The sequence below is a fragment of the Typopeltis vanoorti genome, chromosome 16 (assembly GCF_054136105.1).
Source record: "Typopeltis vanoorti isolate ZY-2024b chromosome 16, IOZ_Tvanoo_1.0, whole genome shotgun sequence".
Classification (NCBI taxonomy): Eukaryota; Metazoa; Arthropoda; class Arachnida; order Uropygi; family Thelyphonidae; genus Typopeltis; species Typopeltis vanoorti.
This window is the reverse complement of record NC_143564.1, coordinates 96,350,591-96,370,148: the sequence shown is the minus strand read 5'-3', so window position 1 is coordinate 96,370,148 and position 19,558 is coordinate 96,350,591. Positions and strand designations below refer to the sequence as shown.

The 19,558-nt window shown below is 33.4% G+C and overlaps 1 protein-coding gene across 1 annotated transcript in view; it reads left to right on the top strand.

The window, feature by feature from the left end:
- Window positions 1-19,558, top strand: part of LOC150098203 (high affinity nerve growth factor receptor-like) — a 192,416-nt gene that overhangs the window by 107,800 nt on the left and 65,058 nt on the right. Inside the window, 1 exon segment of the mRNA XM_090406278.1 lies at window positions 14,833-14,907. Coding sequence (XP_090262404.1) covers window positions 14,833-14,907 — 75 coding nt within the window.

The following is a 19,558-nucleotide window of genomic DNA, read 5'->3' as shown; positions in this document are numbered from 1 at the left end:
TCTGTGGAAGACAATTTTCAGCCGTCTAATAAAAGTTGGAGTTGGGGGGGGGTTCTTCAAGGAAAAGGTCAAAAAATATAAATTCATGAGAAAGTTTTAGCTTCCGTAGGGGAGAAAATTGCTGTTCATCACAATCATTTTAATTAACACACTTCAACGAATTGACAATAAATGGGGATTTTAAAAAATTCAAAAATGAATCCTGTTATGACATTTCTAAATACTAATTTTCAAATTCCTCGAATCACTGATGAAGTATTTTTATTGCGCATTTATCAAGCAATTCTGGTAATTTATGGCATAAAGTTAACTCGGCCAATAAAATTATAAAAGTCATTTTTTTTTTCATTCTAAGCAGCTTAAGATTTAATTTACATAAATGGGATTTAAATCTTCAATTTATTCTAGTAATATTCTAGAAAAAGTTTAATTTTTATAAATTGACAATGACGCTTGCGTTTTTAATGTGCAATGCTTGCAAAACGGTTAGCTGTTGTGATAACAGAAAATATATTCTAGTTTAAATCATGTTGGAATTAACTATTTTTTTTATAAAAAATGAATAACATTTCATGTACCGAGAGATCGACACTTTCTATCTATGACATGATTACCATGACTTATGACCCAAAGTTTTAAAGAATCGGATTACAATTTAACACATGGGAGTTTCCTTCCATTATAATTATATTGGGAGTATATGCAAGGATACAGTTACTACTAAAGCATCGAAAATAGGATTGAAAAATAATGTAATAAATAATTAATTTCTTAATTATTTCTTAATTTAATTTTTTTAATTTATTTATTAATTAAAAAATAAATTTTGTTAATTTTTATTAATTAATAAAAAAGATCGTTAACTCACTGTAGATTATAATTATATTGAGAGTATATGTAAGGATAGAGTTACTACTAAAGCTTCGAAATTAAAATTATATGTAATAAATAAATAAAATGTCGTTAACTCACTGTAGATTATTTATTACATGTTTTAAAAGGTGTTATGTTAACATATCGATTTTTTGGTAGTGACATGAAAATAACAATTTAAAAGGTAAATTTTTTTTCCGTGTAATTGGTCTTAGCCTCTGTTTACACGCGCACACACAGCTCTCCGAAAGTAAAGCCGTTGTTTCCTAACATTTATGCCATCGTTCGGGTTGATACTGTGGATGACTTCTGCATGATATGCAGGAGATTTCTTGCAGCTTAGGCATTTTCTAAGGACGCTGAAATCCAATTTGTAATTGAAAAACGTATTGCAACATACCAATTAAATGAATAAATATTTTTTTTTTCAATAACTTCCTAGACTAAATGCTGTATTTTGTTTTTCTTATGTTATTTTGGTTTCTTATGTTTGATATTCTTCAATGGTCTGTAATTATTTTAATAGCTTCTTTGAGTTATAATAATTTTAGAAAGCATTTTTATATAAATTGCTATACAACGTCTCTCTACACACACATACAGTGATTCGAGTATCCGCTTATTATGAAAAACTAAATTTTCATCAAAAAATCCAGTTTCTTAATGTATTATAGGTTTACGTGGGTAGAGTCGCTTAACAATATAGAAAACGAGAATTAACTTGTATAATGAGAACGAATGAATAAATCACGCTGAAATTAATTCTTATCTAATACATATTTCGAGTATGGCCACTGTCATTCCCCTTAATAGAGACACGTTTTGTTAAAAAAAAAAAAAAAAGTCTCAGGCTGAAAGTTTTAAACTATTCTGAAAGGTTTATTCAGAAACGGTAAGCGCCATCTTAGAGTCTATAACAAAACCTGAATGATTTTGTTATAGACTCTAAAAGACCATTTGGATTAACGAAATGCTACTAGGTGCCTTACTAAACAGGCAAACGATAATGGCCCTTTCATTAATGATCACAGAAGCAGAGAAAAATGACACAACGCTCCTTAATCCCTGGCAGGGATGACAGAAATTAAGACATTCTGCTGTGAATGCACTTCGTTCTCTGGCGTCATTTAAAATCCGCCTACTGTCCTATAATGTGTCACGAACATAAGGCCCACGTTTTTGTTGTTGATGATGGCTACCGGAATTGGGATGTCTTCATGACTACGTTGAAAAGTTAAAAAATAATCTCGAGCTCTTTTACTAACGAAAATGAACCTTAATTTAAATTTCCTTGGCACGTTTTCACTTTCTTTTAATTTTACAGAGCAGAATCTACTAATTAAAAACTTTAATTAGTAGATTCTGCGATAAACTCCAGAGAGACGATAAGTCTCTCTGGAGTTTAATTTGAAATCTTTTTGTCAGAGTTCATAATTATATTCCACGAAATAATTCGTAAACCATTTAAGTTAATTATTTATTGTGAAGTTCACTTAATAGCAGCAAAGAAGATATTAATTCGTGGTTCACATCTTAATTTTGTCCCCACAAGGAAACCATGTAATAAGATTAAAGTTTTACTTATTACAACTCGGAAAGAAATCAATTAATTTAGCTGTACTACTACACGGAATTAAGCCACATAAATTCCTATTTTTATTGATGGTGCCAGCCATCCAAGCAACAATCTATTAAGTTGAAACGCTTAACGATATTGCTTTGAATACCAAAGCGAACCAATCATAAAGCCTTGAAGGAAATATTCATAGAATGAATAATCATTCTGTCCGAATAGCCCGGAACATTGAATATCGCGTCATTTTGGTCATAAGAGCATTAATTACATTATATTACATAAATGTAATATAATGTAATTATATTACATTTTATTACATTATATTACATCAAAGAAAAGAGTTTCTTTTGCTCCCATTTTATTTCCAATTATTGTATATATTCGCAATTTTTCTGAGACAAATCAATCTTATGTGAATTTTCGTTTCCTAACTACAAGAAGGCATACATCCTGATACAAAGCAGGTCTGCCAACTCGTGAATCATTCATAGCTTTTGTTGGAGTAAGAATAAAACACTGTCATCTCTCGGGAAAATTTAATGAATGCTGAAAGAAGGGGCGAGAGCCAGAAAAGTGGGGAACGATTTTAATTTGAATCTTCTTCCCAGCTTTTTTTCGTGCTTTTCCTTCAGTTACCTTTCACTTCTTGAATTCTCGTTGCACGTTGTTTTGAATGAAATGTTGAAAAGAACAAAAGTAAAACTAGGATAGAAAACTCGTGGAATATTTAAATTACAGTGCTCGGATAATTACTGTTACATCGGCGTCATGTTAGCGATGCGAAATAGTTCAACCATACAAGATTATAATGCCATTAAATAAATGGCAAATGTAAGTTCGTTCTTTTGTGTGTTCAAAAATTGTTATTCCGATTTCCTGAACTGTCATTTCGATGACAAAAAAAAATCACATTTCTACTTTTTTCAGTAATGTCTTTCCATGATGTATAATACCTTTTTTTTTAAAAAAAAAAATATTTGTATTAGTATATCGTGCATTCTCTCATTCGGAATAATTTTCGTTGAATCATACTCATCTTAATAATTAGTATTGTTTAATTTATCTGTGTTTAAAACTACTTCGTTTTTCTTTACATTTTTTTATCTCCAATTCTACATACAATAATCTTTCTGCTGTATTTTTGTAAGAATATGTATGCATTCAGAAAGCGTCGTCTCTTTGCTTCAGATGTCTTATACGAATCATAATACTCAGTATTGATTCAGATGCTCGAAATAAAGAACTGAATATAATAGATGGCCATTATTACTGCTTCCCAATACCAAAAGGTAGCTTACGTTTTAGTCTATCTTCTTCTCTGGCAGATTACTATTGGCTGATTTACCCATTGTATGCGAGTCAAGACTGCCTTAATGCCTTCCCTCCACCACAACTTTTTTCTTTCATCCTGAAGAGGCAATATACAACAGAGCCCAGCATTCTTTCTGCTCCTTTGTGTTTTCTTCTGTTCCTGTGGTAACGAGGAACATTACAAAGGCTATTCATAGCGGTTTTACCATCTCCATTAAGCGTAGTAGATGCAAGAGAACTTGATCGTTAGGAAACACCAGATTAGGAAATTAATGTTTCCCTTATTTAAAAACTTGTGTTTAAGTAGATCATTCAATCGTTGTTGACAAATGTCAGAACTTTTCCATTATGAGCTGTTTTAGTCTTGGCAAGTTCGCAAGCTATTTTAATTTAGTAATTGGTTCTTTAAATGCTTCTTTTTCGGTCAGTTTCTAAAACGGCAAAGTTGATATCACTTACTAATGACATCGTCCTATTTAAGTAAGGGAAACGATTTGATTCTTCTTGCATATTTAACTTTATTTTCTATAACTCGGAAGTACAGTTTAACATAAAACATTTTGGAAACTTATAAAAGACTGTATACCTATACCGCATTAGTACTGAGTGGGCTAAGGGCTACGTAACCCGAGAAGCCTGCTGTGGAGACCAAATACGATAATTATATAGAACATTTCAGACCTTCAACTTCGAAAAAGTTAATCTTTTTAATGTTTTGATACACAACCACTGAGAATCTCGTAACTCAGTTTCGAAACGACATTCTTCTAATGGAAAGACATTGGTTGGAATTCCATATAACATGCCAGAAACAACTTTTTCAACTGAAGGTTGAGTTAGCTGGTCTTATACAAAAGCAGCAGGGTTGTTCCGCGTGGAACTCTCGTTCTGCCTTTGGCAAAATAGGGAAATCTTGCAAGTGGTTAGTTTACCGATTAGATTCTGCTCTTACAGCTTGAGTAGCACTGAAAACTAAATGCACATTGATTCGGATGGATGTTTTGTACAGTCTTGATTTCGATCTCTAATGATCTACATTGTACTGTTCTGTTTAGATATTTTCTATGTTATGAATTGGTTCCAGCAGCAAAAAATATGCGCGTTCTCAAAAGTATACTCGCGCACTTCCCCCACTCTCATTTCCAAAAGTCTTGAATAGTATAGAAGTATAGAAAATATGAAAAGCTCTAAATTTGTAGATACCACGAGTACTTAATTTTAAAGATCTGGTTGGATGCAATCACGTCTATAGTAGAATTCCTGTAGAATTTTTGCTAGTTCTACAATGAATAAACTATCATTTTCTACGAAAACTGAACACAATAGCAGGATTTAAAATTTTATTGACAATGACGATATCGTGTTCGTGAGATTTGTTTTAACTTTATCGAAATACTATAACTAAACCAAGCGTCCGTAAATGTGAAAAATGTCTTTGATTTCATTTTTTTACACGAAATGCTGATATTTGATTAGTCCATAATATTATCTTTTTAGTTCAGTATCGTGAATGAGGTGACATGTATGGTCCGGTCTCATACGGAGGTTTAAGAGTTTTGACTCGTGTCAAATATAGGTCATTCTGCCAAAGAAACGCACGCAGTTTAAAACATACATAAAAATGGCCTAATAGCATTAATTGCATCAGCTGTAATGCTAAACACCAACCATCGGTTGGAAAGAATGGGGAAAAAACGCATCCTACTCGTAAACATGTTCGACTCCTTTAGGATGCGGTTGAAACACATCTAGGATGCTTTATTAATAACTGACATCTTATATTCAATGTTTTTTTTTTGAAAAAAATATAGGAATATTATAACATTACGCGAATGGTTAATTTGGAATTGTCAATTCATTTAATGTTGACTCTACGAACAGTTCACTTTAGTATGTTGCTATGACGATTGTTTCCTTATATGAAATTTTAGTGTACGTTAATTATGAAAGGGTTAATCAAAATAAATGGAAGAGTTTGTAAAAGGAAAAGCTATCATAATATGGAATGATTTCAAGAAGACTTTTGAATAAAAGAAAATCTTCAGATAACATGCATAACAAGGCTACTTAAGAACTGATTGCAATCTCGTCTGTTCTTAGGTATATCATTGAGAACTGAACAAGTAATTAGTTCGCTGTTCGGAAACTTTATTGCGTAAAAAATCAGTACAGAATAGCACCAGAGGTAGCTGAAAGATCTCTTGTTACTTTACACACCAAGAGAAAGATAAAATTTAATTATCTTAAGTTGCAATTTCGATCCAAGTCACAGCAGATAATGAAGTCTTTTTGGCAACTTTCTGATACCACTTGACAGAAGAGGATTGTTTTGTTTTTTTGTTGATTATCCAACTAACGAAACACTCAATGACACTATCCATTAGCTAGCTTTCGTTTTGTTTGTTTTATTCAATTTACACTTGTCAGAATGTTACAAAATCCCTTCGTATTAAATATCACTATTTATATGTATATTGGACAGTATGTTATACTGTTTTCACATTTTCACTAATTGCATATTCAGTGGCGGCCGGTGAAAATTTTAAATGGGGGTGCTGCATATTAAAAAAAAAAAACTTTTTCTTCTAATCATTAATTCATTAATAAATAAATTTACATATTAAAAAATTGCTTTATTAAAAATATTATATCCTTACCACGAACAAACATCAATAATAAAAGTTTCGTATCAATAGCAATGACAAGCGCAAACGAATATCAGCGTTAGATCGCAGTGCATTTCTTTCGTAACCTAAAGCGTTAATCGAACAATTCGAATTATTAACTATTCAATCAATGTCAAAACATAAACTGTAAAACCTTTAACATGTTGTACTGCATTTATATAATGTTGTAAGCATTGTTATTATTTATAAACACAAACAAAATTTAATTTTTTCATTTTTTCCTTGGGGATCGCAGTGCTTATGTACGGGCCGCCACTGTGCATATTAAAAAAAATTTCAACTGAAATACATTCGCGCGGTAATTTAATTTTTTTAAAATATGATTCCCTCTAAAGTTTACAGACTCACAGTACAATAGTAACGTGGGGGGGGGGGGCTAAGGATTTTTCCTAATTTCATTAATTTTATTTATTTTTTTGTATTTATTATTTAGATATTTCGGAAATCCTTCTAGAGACCAAACGTGGACCCTTTTCAAGCCACCTTATAATCAGGGCATTCGTGATTGTCTCGCACCTAAAGACAATCACAAACATGTGTCCACGCCGGGATTCGAATCCATAGCCTGGTGGTTGGAGAGCGGATACTGTAACCACTGCCAACCATGTCGGCAATTCTAGAGAAATAGGAAATTAGCAGAAAATTAAAACAGTTGAAATATATAGTAGAGTGGCGAAGATAGCAGGAGCTTGACTATTAGGAAAACCAAACATTACGGTCTGCTGATTATAGACTATTTGGAATTAAGATCTAAGGAGATGAGGCTAGTGTCTTCTGTCTGTTTATTACGAGTGTTTTTCTGCACGGTTTGTCTGTTTCTTGGGATGACAAACCCGAGTTTCTTGGAGGAAAAATTGAAACCAGCTAATTCAGTAGTCCTTATAAAGTTCTTTGCACATATTTGTCGTACTTTATTGGGAGTGAAATGCGACTTATATTTCACTTATAATCAGTAATTCAGGATTTTAAATAAATACAAAGGCAGAAACATAAATTTCCTTATCTTCTTAAATCAGGACGCACTTTCAAATGGTCCACGTCCACACTAATCAGATTTCAAAATTCGAATACGGAACTTTCTATCGACTTTCTTTGATGTGTGTGTTCTGAATGCAGACATGATCATAGCATGCAGGAAGTGACATCTTTGACGTCATCAGGAAAAAATTTTCCTGATGACGTCATTAGTTCGATATTTTTAACAGTTGCATAACTGAATACCATATATCCCCCCCCTCACCAATGAAATGCACGAATTAAAACGAAATTAGCACCACATTTTGAACAAGGAGATGACGTGATCACCTCTCTCATGACTTGATATACTGGTAACAAGAAAACCCAAAATTCCAAATAAGTGATTTTTGTTCTGTTGCAGTAGTTGTCATGAACGAAACCTGTAATGTAAGGGTTTTTATCATACACGGTACACAAAGTAGCTCGGCTAAAGCCCTGACCAACATATGTATTTCTTCGAATTATATAATGAAAATATACTGTTAATACTTCCCATCGAAGGGTATAGTTAAATATAAACTAATTATCTTGCACTTTTCTTCTGTAATACAAGCATAACTGGGTAACGGAGATAAAAATTCTGTTCTCATATGACAGTGACATTTGGACATTTATTTTACCGGGTATTGTATTGGGAAATTTAAATCACTTCTAAAGTATAAATGCACCGATTTGCACAAAATGTTAACGAAAAAATATGTGAATACAGATGGAGGCATTCGCTTTTATATCAATTAAACACTTTTCCTTGTGGAATTGCCGTTACTTTGTCAGATATGGTTTGATATTAAGACTTCGTTTAACACGGATTAAGAAAGAAAGTTAAGTGAGCCAATTTATTATTAAAATAAGACATTAGTAGTTTGCATTGTATGACAATTTATGGGATTTTAATGGCAAAATCGATCTCGCATATACCTGAGCGGAAAATTAACGACAGATTAAGTTTAGGTTAATTACGAGTGCAATTTAATACATCGTGTAATCTCTAAATGGAAATACGTTTTCCCTTATATAATAAACATTTACTAAATCGATCATTTCCGAAATTATGCAAAGGAAGACCTGATGTTGCGAAATACGAAACGTACGCCGATGAAAAGAATGCGTTCGGTATGTTGTTGATTTTACGACATGCATGCGGCTTAACTTTCCTGTTTTTTTTTATAACATTATGCATTACTGAAATTTTACATTGAAAAAAGTGTCGTGAATTGAATTAGAAATGTCGTTAATAAATAAACATATGCGAAACCCAAATGTACAACATAAAAATCTTGAACATCCTTATTGCACAGCTCAGTGCAAAATAAGAAAAATCTAACGCAAGAATGCGTGATTCTGCTTTGCAACTTCTCAAATTGTAGGCGGTAGTGCCATCTGCCATCTTCTCGTGTGACTTAACAGAAGAAAAATCGAATTCTTTAATTGAATTTGAATGTGTTGGACAGACGAATCTTAAATGGAAAGTGAGTGAGCTCTTTCATATCGAAATGGCAGTTCCTCATCTCGCAAGATAGGCAAACCGAATGGAGAATGCATACGCTTAGCAGGCATATTACTGGCCTCATAGCCATAGTTGCTTTAGGGATACATTGCTTCATGAATTATTGGAATTTACTGACAATTTCCACTCAACTACAACAAGTAGCACTGGATAAGGAATGATTTCGTTCATGTATGAAACTGGTATAAAATGCGATCGAATTTTTCTCTCCACGAAGAATAAAATCTTGAAAGTTTATTTTTTCACTTGGTTAAACTGTAATAAATTTAGTTGAATCCTTTATCCAAGTGTGAGCAAAAATGTTTGCGCCTGAAAGTATCTTCAGGACTGGGGTAAGGTGGTACAACACCAGGACACTCCTTGCAAAGGTGGAGCAAGATACCAACACTACTATCTCAGTATCTCCTATAATGCAAAACACATCTCTTGCGGATATGTCTAATGTTATGCATTAAGGGAAGGGCCACTACCCAGACTAGTTTCGACCTTTATTGAGGTCTCTTCAATGGGAGCCAGGCCCAAGTGGAGATTGGCCCTTCCCTTAATGCATAACATTATACATATCCGCAAGGAGATGTGTGTTTCATTATGGGAGATACTGAGATAGGAATGACGTTAGCTTACTCCACCTTTGCAACGAGTTGCCTGATGTTGCGCCACCTTACCTCAATCCTGAAGATACTTTCAGGCGCAAACTTTGTTTGTTCACACTTGGATAAACGATTAAACTAAATTTATTGAAGAATAAAATCATTTATGAGGAACTTTTATTTCTGCATCGTATTTTTAATGTTCACGCAACTTGATTGTTTTCATACTAAACTTTAGAAGTAGCTAATCAGGATGTTTCTTAAAACACAGCTAGATCGGTGATGTCACGATATTTGCATGACCTCTGACGGACTACCAAAAATTACAGCATTACTGTAATTAATAAAGACTGCTGTGCTCCATATGAGAAACTTCCCATAACATGGAACATTCTGTGTTTCTTTACGGTATGAACGAAAACTCCTACTAATTCCACTTCGTGAGTAAGCTCTTCTTTGTCTAAGTGGAAACATAATTCTGTTTCTCCTTAAGTGTCGCACTACAATTTTGAGATTAGAGAATACAAACCTTTTCAAAGTTTGAAGTAAACTAAGATTCGAAAGGTAACTTCAGTCTAGATTCTTAAACTTAATACCTCTTTTTTTTTCGTGTTCTTATCCATTATAATTAACTCTAATTAAAAACGTTTTGAGAATTGAAATCCTACCCTCAAGAGGAATCGCAAGTTTGAAGGTCTAACGTGGCTAATAAGGAGGCTTTTATGCAAGCAAGACACTTTGGATTTTAAATAAAATTCTACTTCATTTATTATTTTTTCCCTGTTTACACACCTTAATTACAAATTATTTTAACCCCTCCATTTGTATATGCCACCTACAATTGTGATAAAACAACTTTCTTGTTAAATTAAAACCTAATAATATATTTTTAATGTATAACATGAAAATATTTTCAGTGCTACACAGGAGAAAACGTGGAACTACTTTGAACATTTATCCAGTTTTTTTAAGCTGTCTTAAACAAACGTTAATTTTTTATTACCGCGATTGCTTTCAATGTTTGAGTTTTCATTCCGAACGTATCACATTTAATTAAGCATATAATTAATTCAAGGATGAGAGAGGGATTCGAAAACCCAAGTAACAACCCTATTTTACATTGACTAGTTAAAGATACAGGCAATTCTGTTCTGAAAATTATACTGAATAAGTTTACAGGGAAAGATTTAAGAATATCAAACCATGCGTGGAATGCAAAAAGCTAAATCTATTTTAAGAACAAATATTAAAATTCAGGTTTGGCTAAATGGGCGAATGGAACGTTTGTATTTTCCAATCAACATTTAATATATAATGCACTGCCAACTCCCGGTATTTATACATTCATCTCCATACATTTCTAGCCTTTGATTGCAACGTAATAAAAAAAAAATAATAATAAATAAAAAACCGTTATTATCGGTTACTGCTGCATTAAATCAAAGAAACTAATTTGGAATTCGGAATTATTCAAATTCCGACACATCGAAAGAATAATAAAATATCCTCGCTTGCATTACTTAAATTGCTATATGGAAGTGTTGTTCACAGATTAACCATGTGCATTCAGAACTATAAGCTGTATCACAAGTTGGGGGGGGAGGAAACTTAAAAGACAACAGATGGCTTTTTTTTTTGTCCTGGTGACTAACATACTTGCTGTGCGACCAATAGGCAGTAGGTTCGTTGGGCATGGATGATTATAACATCTCTGTGCGTGTGTGTGAAAGGGGAGGAGGAGGATGCATGTTATCTCTCTGTATGAGACTATTGCCCCTCCTTGGAATCCTTCTTCTTTCTCATCCTTTAGATGACCAGTTAAGTCCCCTATAAGAATTATAGGGGATTCTCCGCGTACTTTAATTAGTGTTTGACTTGCTTATTTGTTTTCTGTTATGACCAGTGAATCTTTTTTTCCCTTAATTTTCTGTATTTCTCAGTGTTCATGTGTCAGCTCCATACGTGGCTCTAGGTATAATAATGGTTTTAGTTTGAGGCTTTTTTGAAATGCTGTTATTTTTCCATGTTTACTCTCTTTGTGTTGTGCGCAATGAGACTGCCAAGATAAGTTAAATTGCCTTACCAGTTCAAATATACGATTTTCTAAGTTTATTGAAACTTTTTCATCTATTTTCATTTACTTAGACTGATTTTCATTCCAAACGTTTTGCACTGTTCATATAAAATTTGTTTTTCCAATTGTGCTTTAGATTCTACAAGAAGAATAATATCGTCTCCGTATTTGATATGGTTAATATTCGTGCGATTTTATTCGCATACCTGGTTCTTCAGCTATGGATTTCTTCGAGGGTAGTAAATAAATTTGATAAGAGTGGTCAACCCTGCATAATTCCTTTTTCTGCTTGGAATTTGCCTGTTTTTATTTTATTAAATTTGACGGTTCTTTTGGTATCTTTATAATAAATCATAATAAAGGTTTATAGTTTTGAATCTAACGTCATAAATTCGAAGATGTTTATCATTTTGTCCCTGTCAATGGAATCAAATGCTCCTCTGAAGTCAATAAAACTGCAATATATAGGTAAGTTGTATGTCCAGTACTTTTCAGCCAGACTATTAACTGTAAAAATATGGAATATATAGTAGACTTTCCCAGTCTGAAACCTCCTTGATCTTCTCCTATCATTCATTAAAGTCTTGATTCTATTTTGAATAACACGCGTGAAGATTTGTAGCTATGGCTTAGTAATGTTATGGGTCTATAATTTTCACACCTTCATTTTTTTTTTACCTTTCTGAAAATTCATATTATGATCCTGTCTTCCAGTCATCTAGAATTTCACCAGTATATAGTATTTGCTTAAAAAGTTCAATCAGGAAATTGATGATCAATTTCCTGCTTGAAAGAAAGAGAAGAGGTATCAAGATTTTGTAAGAATATAAATATCAAAATTTAAAAATGTCCCTCGTATCCTGGACACGTTACTAACGTACAATTAAGTTTATATTTCCTGAATGGGAGTCGCATAAAAAAGACTTTCTTACAATTTAATTGTGCTTCTAAAATAAACATTTCTTCTTATAGAAAAAAATTTTTCCCACAAACAAACAGCGTAATATATACTCCAAAAAATGGGGAAAACTATATGGAACCTGTTAAAGTGGAGAGGGAGAAAATCGATTGTGTGCATATCTGGTTAGTTATATTTTGCATAAATTCTAAACTTATTCGTTAGAGGGGGGGGACACGAAGTTTAGTCAGGTAACTAAGCTAGCATAATAGATACTGTGCTGTCAGATGCACCCACATCTGACAGCACAGATGTGAGAATATTGACTTATTTTACAAAATCTGATAGAGACAATAGAAACAATACCAAAACAAGATGTGCTAATTATTGGAGGAGATTGGAATGCCAAAGTCGGAATATAATGATGGTTGGGAAAGAGTCATTGGAAAATATGATTTCTGAGAAAGAAGTGAACGAGGTGAAAAAATGTTAGAATTTGCTGTGGACCACGAGATGATGATCTGTAACACAAAATTCCAACAAAAGGAGTGTGGAAAATGGACGTGGCGATGAAATGATGGGAAAACCAAGAACATGATTGATATGATTAAAAGAAGATGGATAACATCAGTACAGCAGTGTCGAACTTTTCAAGGAGCTTCGTTTCTGCTCCTTGAAAAGGAGCAGAAACGAAGAGAACAAGAACAAGTGAAGCAGAAGTAGGAAGAAGATGCAAAACGGTGTTAAAGGAGAAACTTAAAAGTGTGGACAAAGAAAAAAATTTCGAATCTAAGAGTGAAAGGAATAATGAAGGCGATAGAAGATGCAGTTGAACAGTACCAGAAGAAGAGAAGATCAAAAAGAAATGGATTAGACAAGAAACATTGAAGTTAGTACAGGAGAAAAGAAAGTTGAAAATAAGAAGGAATACAATAGAACAAATAGAAGAGCAATATAGAAGAAAGTGAAATGAGGTGGAAAAAAGTAGTCAGCCGGATAATATGAAATGTTTAGAAGTCCAATGCAATAATATAGAACAGTAGTAGGGATAGCATAAAACTAGGGAGGTGTACAAAATTATTAGAACCATTAATAGAAGGTGGAAAAAAATTAGATATAGAAAAGCTGGCGTTGGGAAACTGACTGAAGAATTGAAGCAGATATCACCACCAGGTAACGAGTATGATATGGTATCGCGGATCTTTGATCTGGGCGACGTCCGAGCCGGCATGTTGTAGCTCTTGATCGTATATGCATCAGATAATCGTTTTTTCTTTACGATCAGAGCATCGACGCTCATCTGACCGACCCTCCTCCTTTATCCAGGCTTGGGACTGGCACGAGACCCTTTAGGATTCCATGGCGGCTTTTTGCTTTGCTTCCTGGCAAATCAAATTAACTTACAGCAGATTATCCAGTGCCTCAAAGGGCTTACGTCCATCATAAGAACCTGAAACATTAATGGTTGACTTCGAGAAAGCAACTATCAACGCTTTTTCTAACATATTTACATCAACAACTATAGCAGGTTATTTCATATGGCACAAAATCTATATCGCAAAATAATAGTCTTGATAACAAAATCAGCGTTTATTCGATTAGTACAGAAATGAACAGATACACAGACAACATCACTTAATAGTAAATCATTTCTCTAGCAGGAGACAGGCATGATTTGCTTCTTTTTCCTCCCGAGATTACTAGCATTCCGACACAGTCTTATGAGATTAATGACTGTGTCGGATTGCTCATAATTTGTCTAATAAGTTAATGTCAAATAATTTCTAATGATGACTGTCTGGGATTAATTTAATCTCATCAGTGAATAATTTGAATGCATCCTTCCAGAGTTATCCAAAATGAACACTGCGTAATGCAATTACGAGGCCCATGTGAGTTTTTTTTTAAATTCAGTTTGAAAGATCTTATAAGGGTTTTCTAATGAAAATTAGTTAGTTAGGGTTCTTATAAGGAAACGAAAGAGTTTTACTACCAAACACCTCTTAAGAAAGATCAGTTTTCTCCCTATTGGTTGAAAGCGTCCTTGCACTTCCAATTTTCATTTCTATACCGAACAAAAAATATAAAAGGAGAACAATTCATTTTTCAAATTCTCAAAAGCCTGTTCATAAATATTCCTTATATTAAGCAAACTCTGGTTCACTTGTAGCTTCAAAAGAACGAAGGATATTTTATTCTTCCATTTAGTGGTTGCTAACCCCCAATAATTTTATGCTTTTTCTTTAATTATAAACTTGTTTTGAAATTATACTGATTATGACCGTTTTTATTGTTTCAGAACTATAGAGAATCAACCAAGGCTGAAGAATCTAAGTAAAGAGCAGTTAAGGCATTATCCAAATGTTAAAAAACTGTAAGTAATCAATTATTAAAGAGTTTATTTAAGTAATTAATTACCCAGACACACTAATCTTTGGATTTATTCATAAATATAATGGTTTAGTAGCAGTTATTAGCTGCTAGATTTGCTTCTTGTTTGTGCGGGTATATTGTTAGCAGAGTACGTTTTTTGCAAAGAAAAAAATGTATACAATTCGTTTCAAAAAGGAAGTACTCATTATTTGTACAAAAACTGTGTAGTAATGAATGTTATGCTGTGTTGATAGAATAAAAAAAAATGTCAAACAGTTATGTCAGAGTGTTGTGATTCCGTGGCATTAGACAAATATCTTACTGCGAGAATAAGTAGCGTCATGGTAACCGCGAATTTTTCTGTTATCAACGAAGTTGAGTGCGTTATTCATAGCTTTTAAATTCTTTGAAAAATTTTACAACAAAGCTGTTATTAGAAAGATACTCTGTTATTTCGGTGTAGGCTTCATCTCAGTATAAATTAGATGTATATTACAGTTCATCAGAATTACTGTGATGAGAGGAAACGTGAGGATGGAATTATTATCACTGATGTTCTCATTGATGAGTACACTAAGATACCTGTATATTGATAAATTCCTAAAAATTAGTCCAATATTACGGAATTGGCTTTAAATTTCCCCATTTGTTTTTCCTGTCAAAATGGCTTCCTCTGTTCAACGACTGATTTATTAATTAGTTAAACTTAACTGATTATAACGTACAAATACTGAAATCTAACACGAATCCTTTGAATAGTTCATTTGCTTAGGATTTCTGGTTCTTGGGATGTGAATATTCTCAGACCAATCACGATTAAATTTTTCGGTGTATAAAGGTTTAAATATTAATACCAAGATATAGATCCTAAAAGGCTTCGATTTGGCAAATGAATTAATACATAACGAGGATATTATAGATCCATCATCTTATACCCAAATGAACATACAAGTTTCGAATTTCGCCCAAGTTTATGAAAATATAACCTTCGGCATAGCAGTTGTATTGTTTTGTAGTTTTGTATAATCTCTTACCGCAGGTTATATTATGAAGTGAGGAATCTAGCCAGGAGTTCGTATATTTTCACTTTTATTAGTGCACTGATCTGGTTTCGTTGGCCTTTGACAGCTGTTTGGTTCCCATCAAACAACAGTTCAGAAAGCTAAGAAGACAAAAAGCCCTGTTAAATACCATGCAGTGATAACTATTCTGGCAAGATGGACTGATTTAACCTGTGGTTCCTATTCCAATGTCGGCTCTGCGAGAAATTGTTGGATTCAGGATGATCACTAGACACTTGGTTTGCCAAGTGTCTAGTGATCATCCTGATCATATTGATATTACGTGACGCCGTATGGTCACTCCCTCATAGGGTTTTGAGAGTGAACCTTTCTGCTAGAAGAAGTGGTAGGTTGCAGATTCCCGTTCCACACAGTTAGTAGGACAATAACAAACATCCATGTCCATGGTGGATTCGAATTTGCATCTTGGCTGGAGAACGGATACGCTATTAGTAGGTTTTTTGTATTTTTTGGGTGGGAATGGGGGGTAAAGAAAGTTGTTAGGCAAATTTTGTTAGGACGTTTAACCCCAAATATATTTGTTCGTTATAGTCTACCGCTAGATGGTGAATCACAACAGGTTTCGAGGACTCCTGTATGAATTCATAACTTATCTGCATAGTATGGTTTTGAGACACTTTAGTCTTAGAGGTCATGTTCGATGTACTTTTACCGTTTGGCAGATTAATTAGTTAGGATGGATGGCAGATTTTTAAAGAATTTTAAATGCCTTTTGCGTAGGAAGATATATGTGGAATACTGGCGTTTTTATGAAGCTGTGCTTTTCATAGGCCACAATCCATTGAGCACTGGTTAAACATTTGCTGGATTATCTGTAGCTTTGATAACGTTTTGAATCCGTCGTGTGACTCCAGGCGAGTGAGCCATACGGCAGGACTGTCCTGGTAAGAATCTTGTGTAGGAGTAGTTAAGTTCCATGGTTAGCCGACTGCGTTGGCTTAGTAACGGTAACAGTTATCCTATTTTTCCAATCTTGGTTATGGTGGAAAAGGGTAGAGAAGCAAAGCCCTTTTAGTTTCACCCCTAAGTATTAGTCACCACATCTATTCACTGTCCAGCATCATATTTATGAAACTAACTTTTCGTCTTGATTTTTATGAACTTGTAACCCGCTAATGGGTTACAAGTTTATAAAAAATCGCCGTGGGATTCTTGCAAACTCATTTGCTCAGAAACCGAATCCAGATCAGTTTGGAGTTATGTGCCGTAGTTTACTTATTTCCGTTTAATAATTTATTTCGTATAATTTTGAATATGTCTTCTTTGTTTTGCCTCAGAATAGTCTAATATTGCGATTCAATCCACAATTGAGTTCAGGCGATAAATCTGATTGGAGATTCGAAATTCCAAATGTCATTGAATTCTATTTGAGGTACAATAACCTAAGTACTTTGTTTCATTTCGAAAATTTTTGTTGAATTGTCCATGCAAATAATTCAATGTAATCCAAAATTAAAATATTTGGTAAAATATTGAGCATTCGTTATTGGATCCGAATTACGTTTTTGGATCATGAGCTGTAGACTAATAATTTTTTTTCCCTAATTTTTGACCACCATGATCAAATTAGAACCAAAATACAGAGAGTGAAAGTAGAAGTTTTTAACACCAGATGCAATAAAAATTTCAGTTTCAAAATTTCAAAAATGTTAAAAAAGAACGCGAATGGAACGTAAATAGACGTAGCTTAGTGACATCCTAAACAGGATTAAATTTTGCAGCAAAAGTAGAATTCCTTTATATAATTTCAAAAATGCTTGCTAAATGTTCTCTCTGCAAGAATAACTTAGCAGAAAACATTTAATCCACAGATTGAAATTCATCTTTAAGGTTCTTGGCATATTTTTGACGAAAACAAAATCCTAAATTAATATAAGAACTACTATGATTAATTTGGAATCATTAATTGCTGTAAAAACAGACTGCCGTTATCCAAAATAGCGCACGCAGTTTGGTGTGGAATGTGTACATTTGCTTGCATTTTTAATATCAGTTCGTTACAATCTTTCAAAGATTAACTGTTGACTATAATCAGAGCAAACGGAAAATTATAACGTGTTAAATAAACAATTACAAATATGAACGCAGTTTTTCATTTGCGGAAACTGAAGAATTGGCTAGTTAAAACTCCAACATCGTCTGCTTTGGAAAACTCATAAATAAAGATTGGATCTCACGGAGAATAGTCGTTTAGTGGAGATTATCTTGATCTGAAATGTTATGAGAATAACCGTTGTTGTTTAAATGCACTTCAAAAACTCACAGATGCGAGATTACACTTAAATTCGCAAGCCTTGTTTGAACTCTAGTTACTCCCGAAAAGAATAATCTAAACACTACGAAGTATATTTATAGAGATTTGGAATTTAAAGATCCTCAGTTGTATATACATTCCTAATATAAACAAGTCCTCCAAGAATTTGGAAGGATATCTATTATAGTGGCCTGCATGTTTTCTCTCCCACTCTCCTGACCAATAAGTTTTTTTCCTGAATCATGTACGACAAACTTTCTACATCGATTTCTTTCATCCATCCTTGTAGGTAGCAGAATATTCTCACATTGTAAATATACATAATGGAACTTGATGTGTCTTTAAACGGACCGAAAGGCATGGCTGTATGCATGGCGTGAAATGCCTGTATATATATACACGTGAGATCCAATCTATTATTTTCCTAATATATATATATATATTATATATATATATATATATATATATACACACACACACACACACACGCACACACACTAGGGGGCTCTGACGCCTACGGCGCCCAACCCCCGTGTTCCGGACTGGTAGGCCGATTCTCCTTGAATTCTGAGGACTCGACACTCAGGGTAGCCCCTGAGTTTCAAAACGTTTCAAATAACTTGACAAAAAACGTTACAGCCTACATCCGTTTCAAGCCAACGTCACATCTGTTTCCAATTTCAGCTTATTTTATAGTATAGAGCAGATATCAAGAATGCTCTCCTTAGCTCAATTTAAAGCAACATCGAATTCCATTATACAAGTATAATGGAATATTCAGAAGATAGGTATCCTAATATTCTTATATGTGGCCACCTACCGAAGTAGAAAGTTTTGGAAGTGCCGTATATGATTCAGGAGCAACAGCTATTGCACAGAACAATGAGAAGAGGAAACTATGCATCTTTCAGAACATGAGCACAATGGTTATATCAGTAATAACATTCTTCGTGAATCGGGGAATTTAAAGCCACACCGAGCGTTAGGGATTTTTTATTAAAAAAAACGAAATAAATTATCTTTCATGCAGTAGACACGGAGTGTGTGTTGTATACTCAAAAAATGTGCATTTTCTTCTGCGAGACTCCATATTGTTTTCTTTCTCTGTGTTTTGGATTCCGGCTACAGTCGTTTTGCATTTTTATAATTTAAGTTAATTTTCTTTATTACAATGTTTGTTTCGTTATATTCATTTAGTTTTCGTACCTGATATTGATTATATACTTAATTTTTTATCTTTATGTTTAATTCTAATTTACGTTATTGTTTTAAAGCGTGTGTTCAAAACAGGAAAAAAAATCCGTTATTTTTTTTAA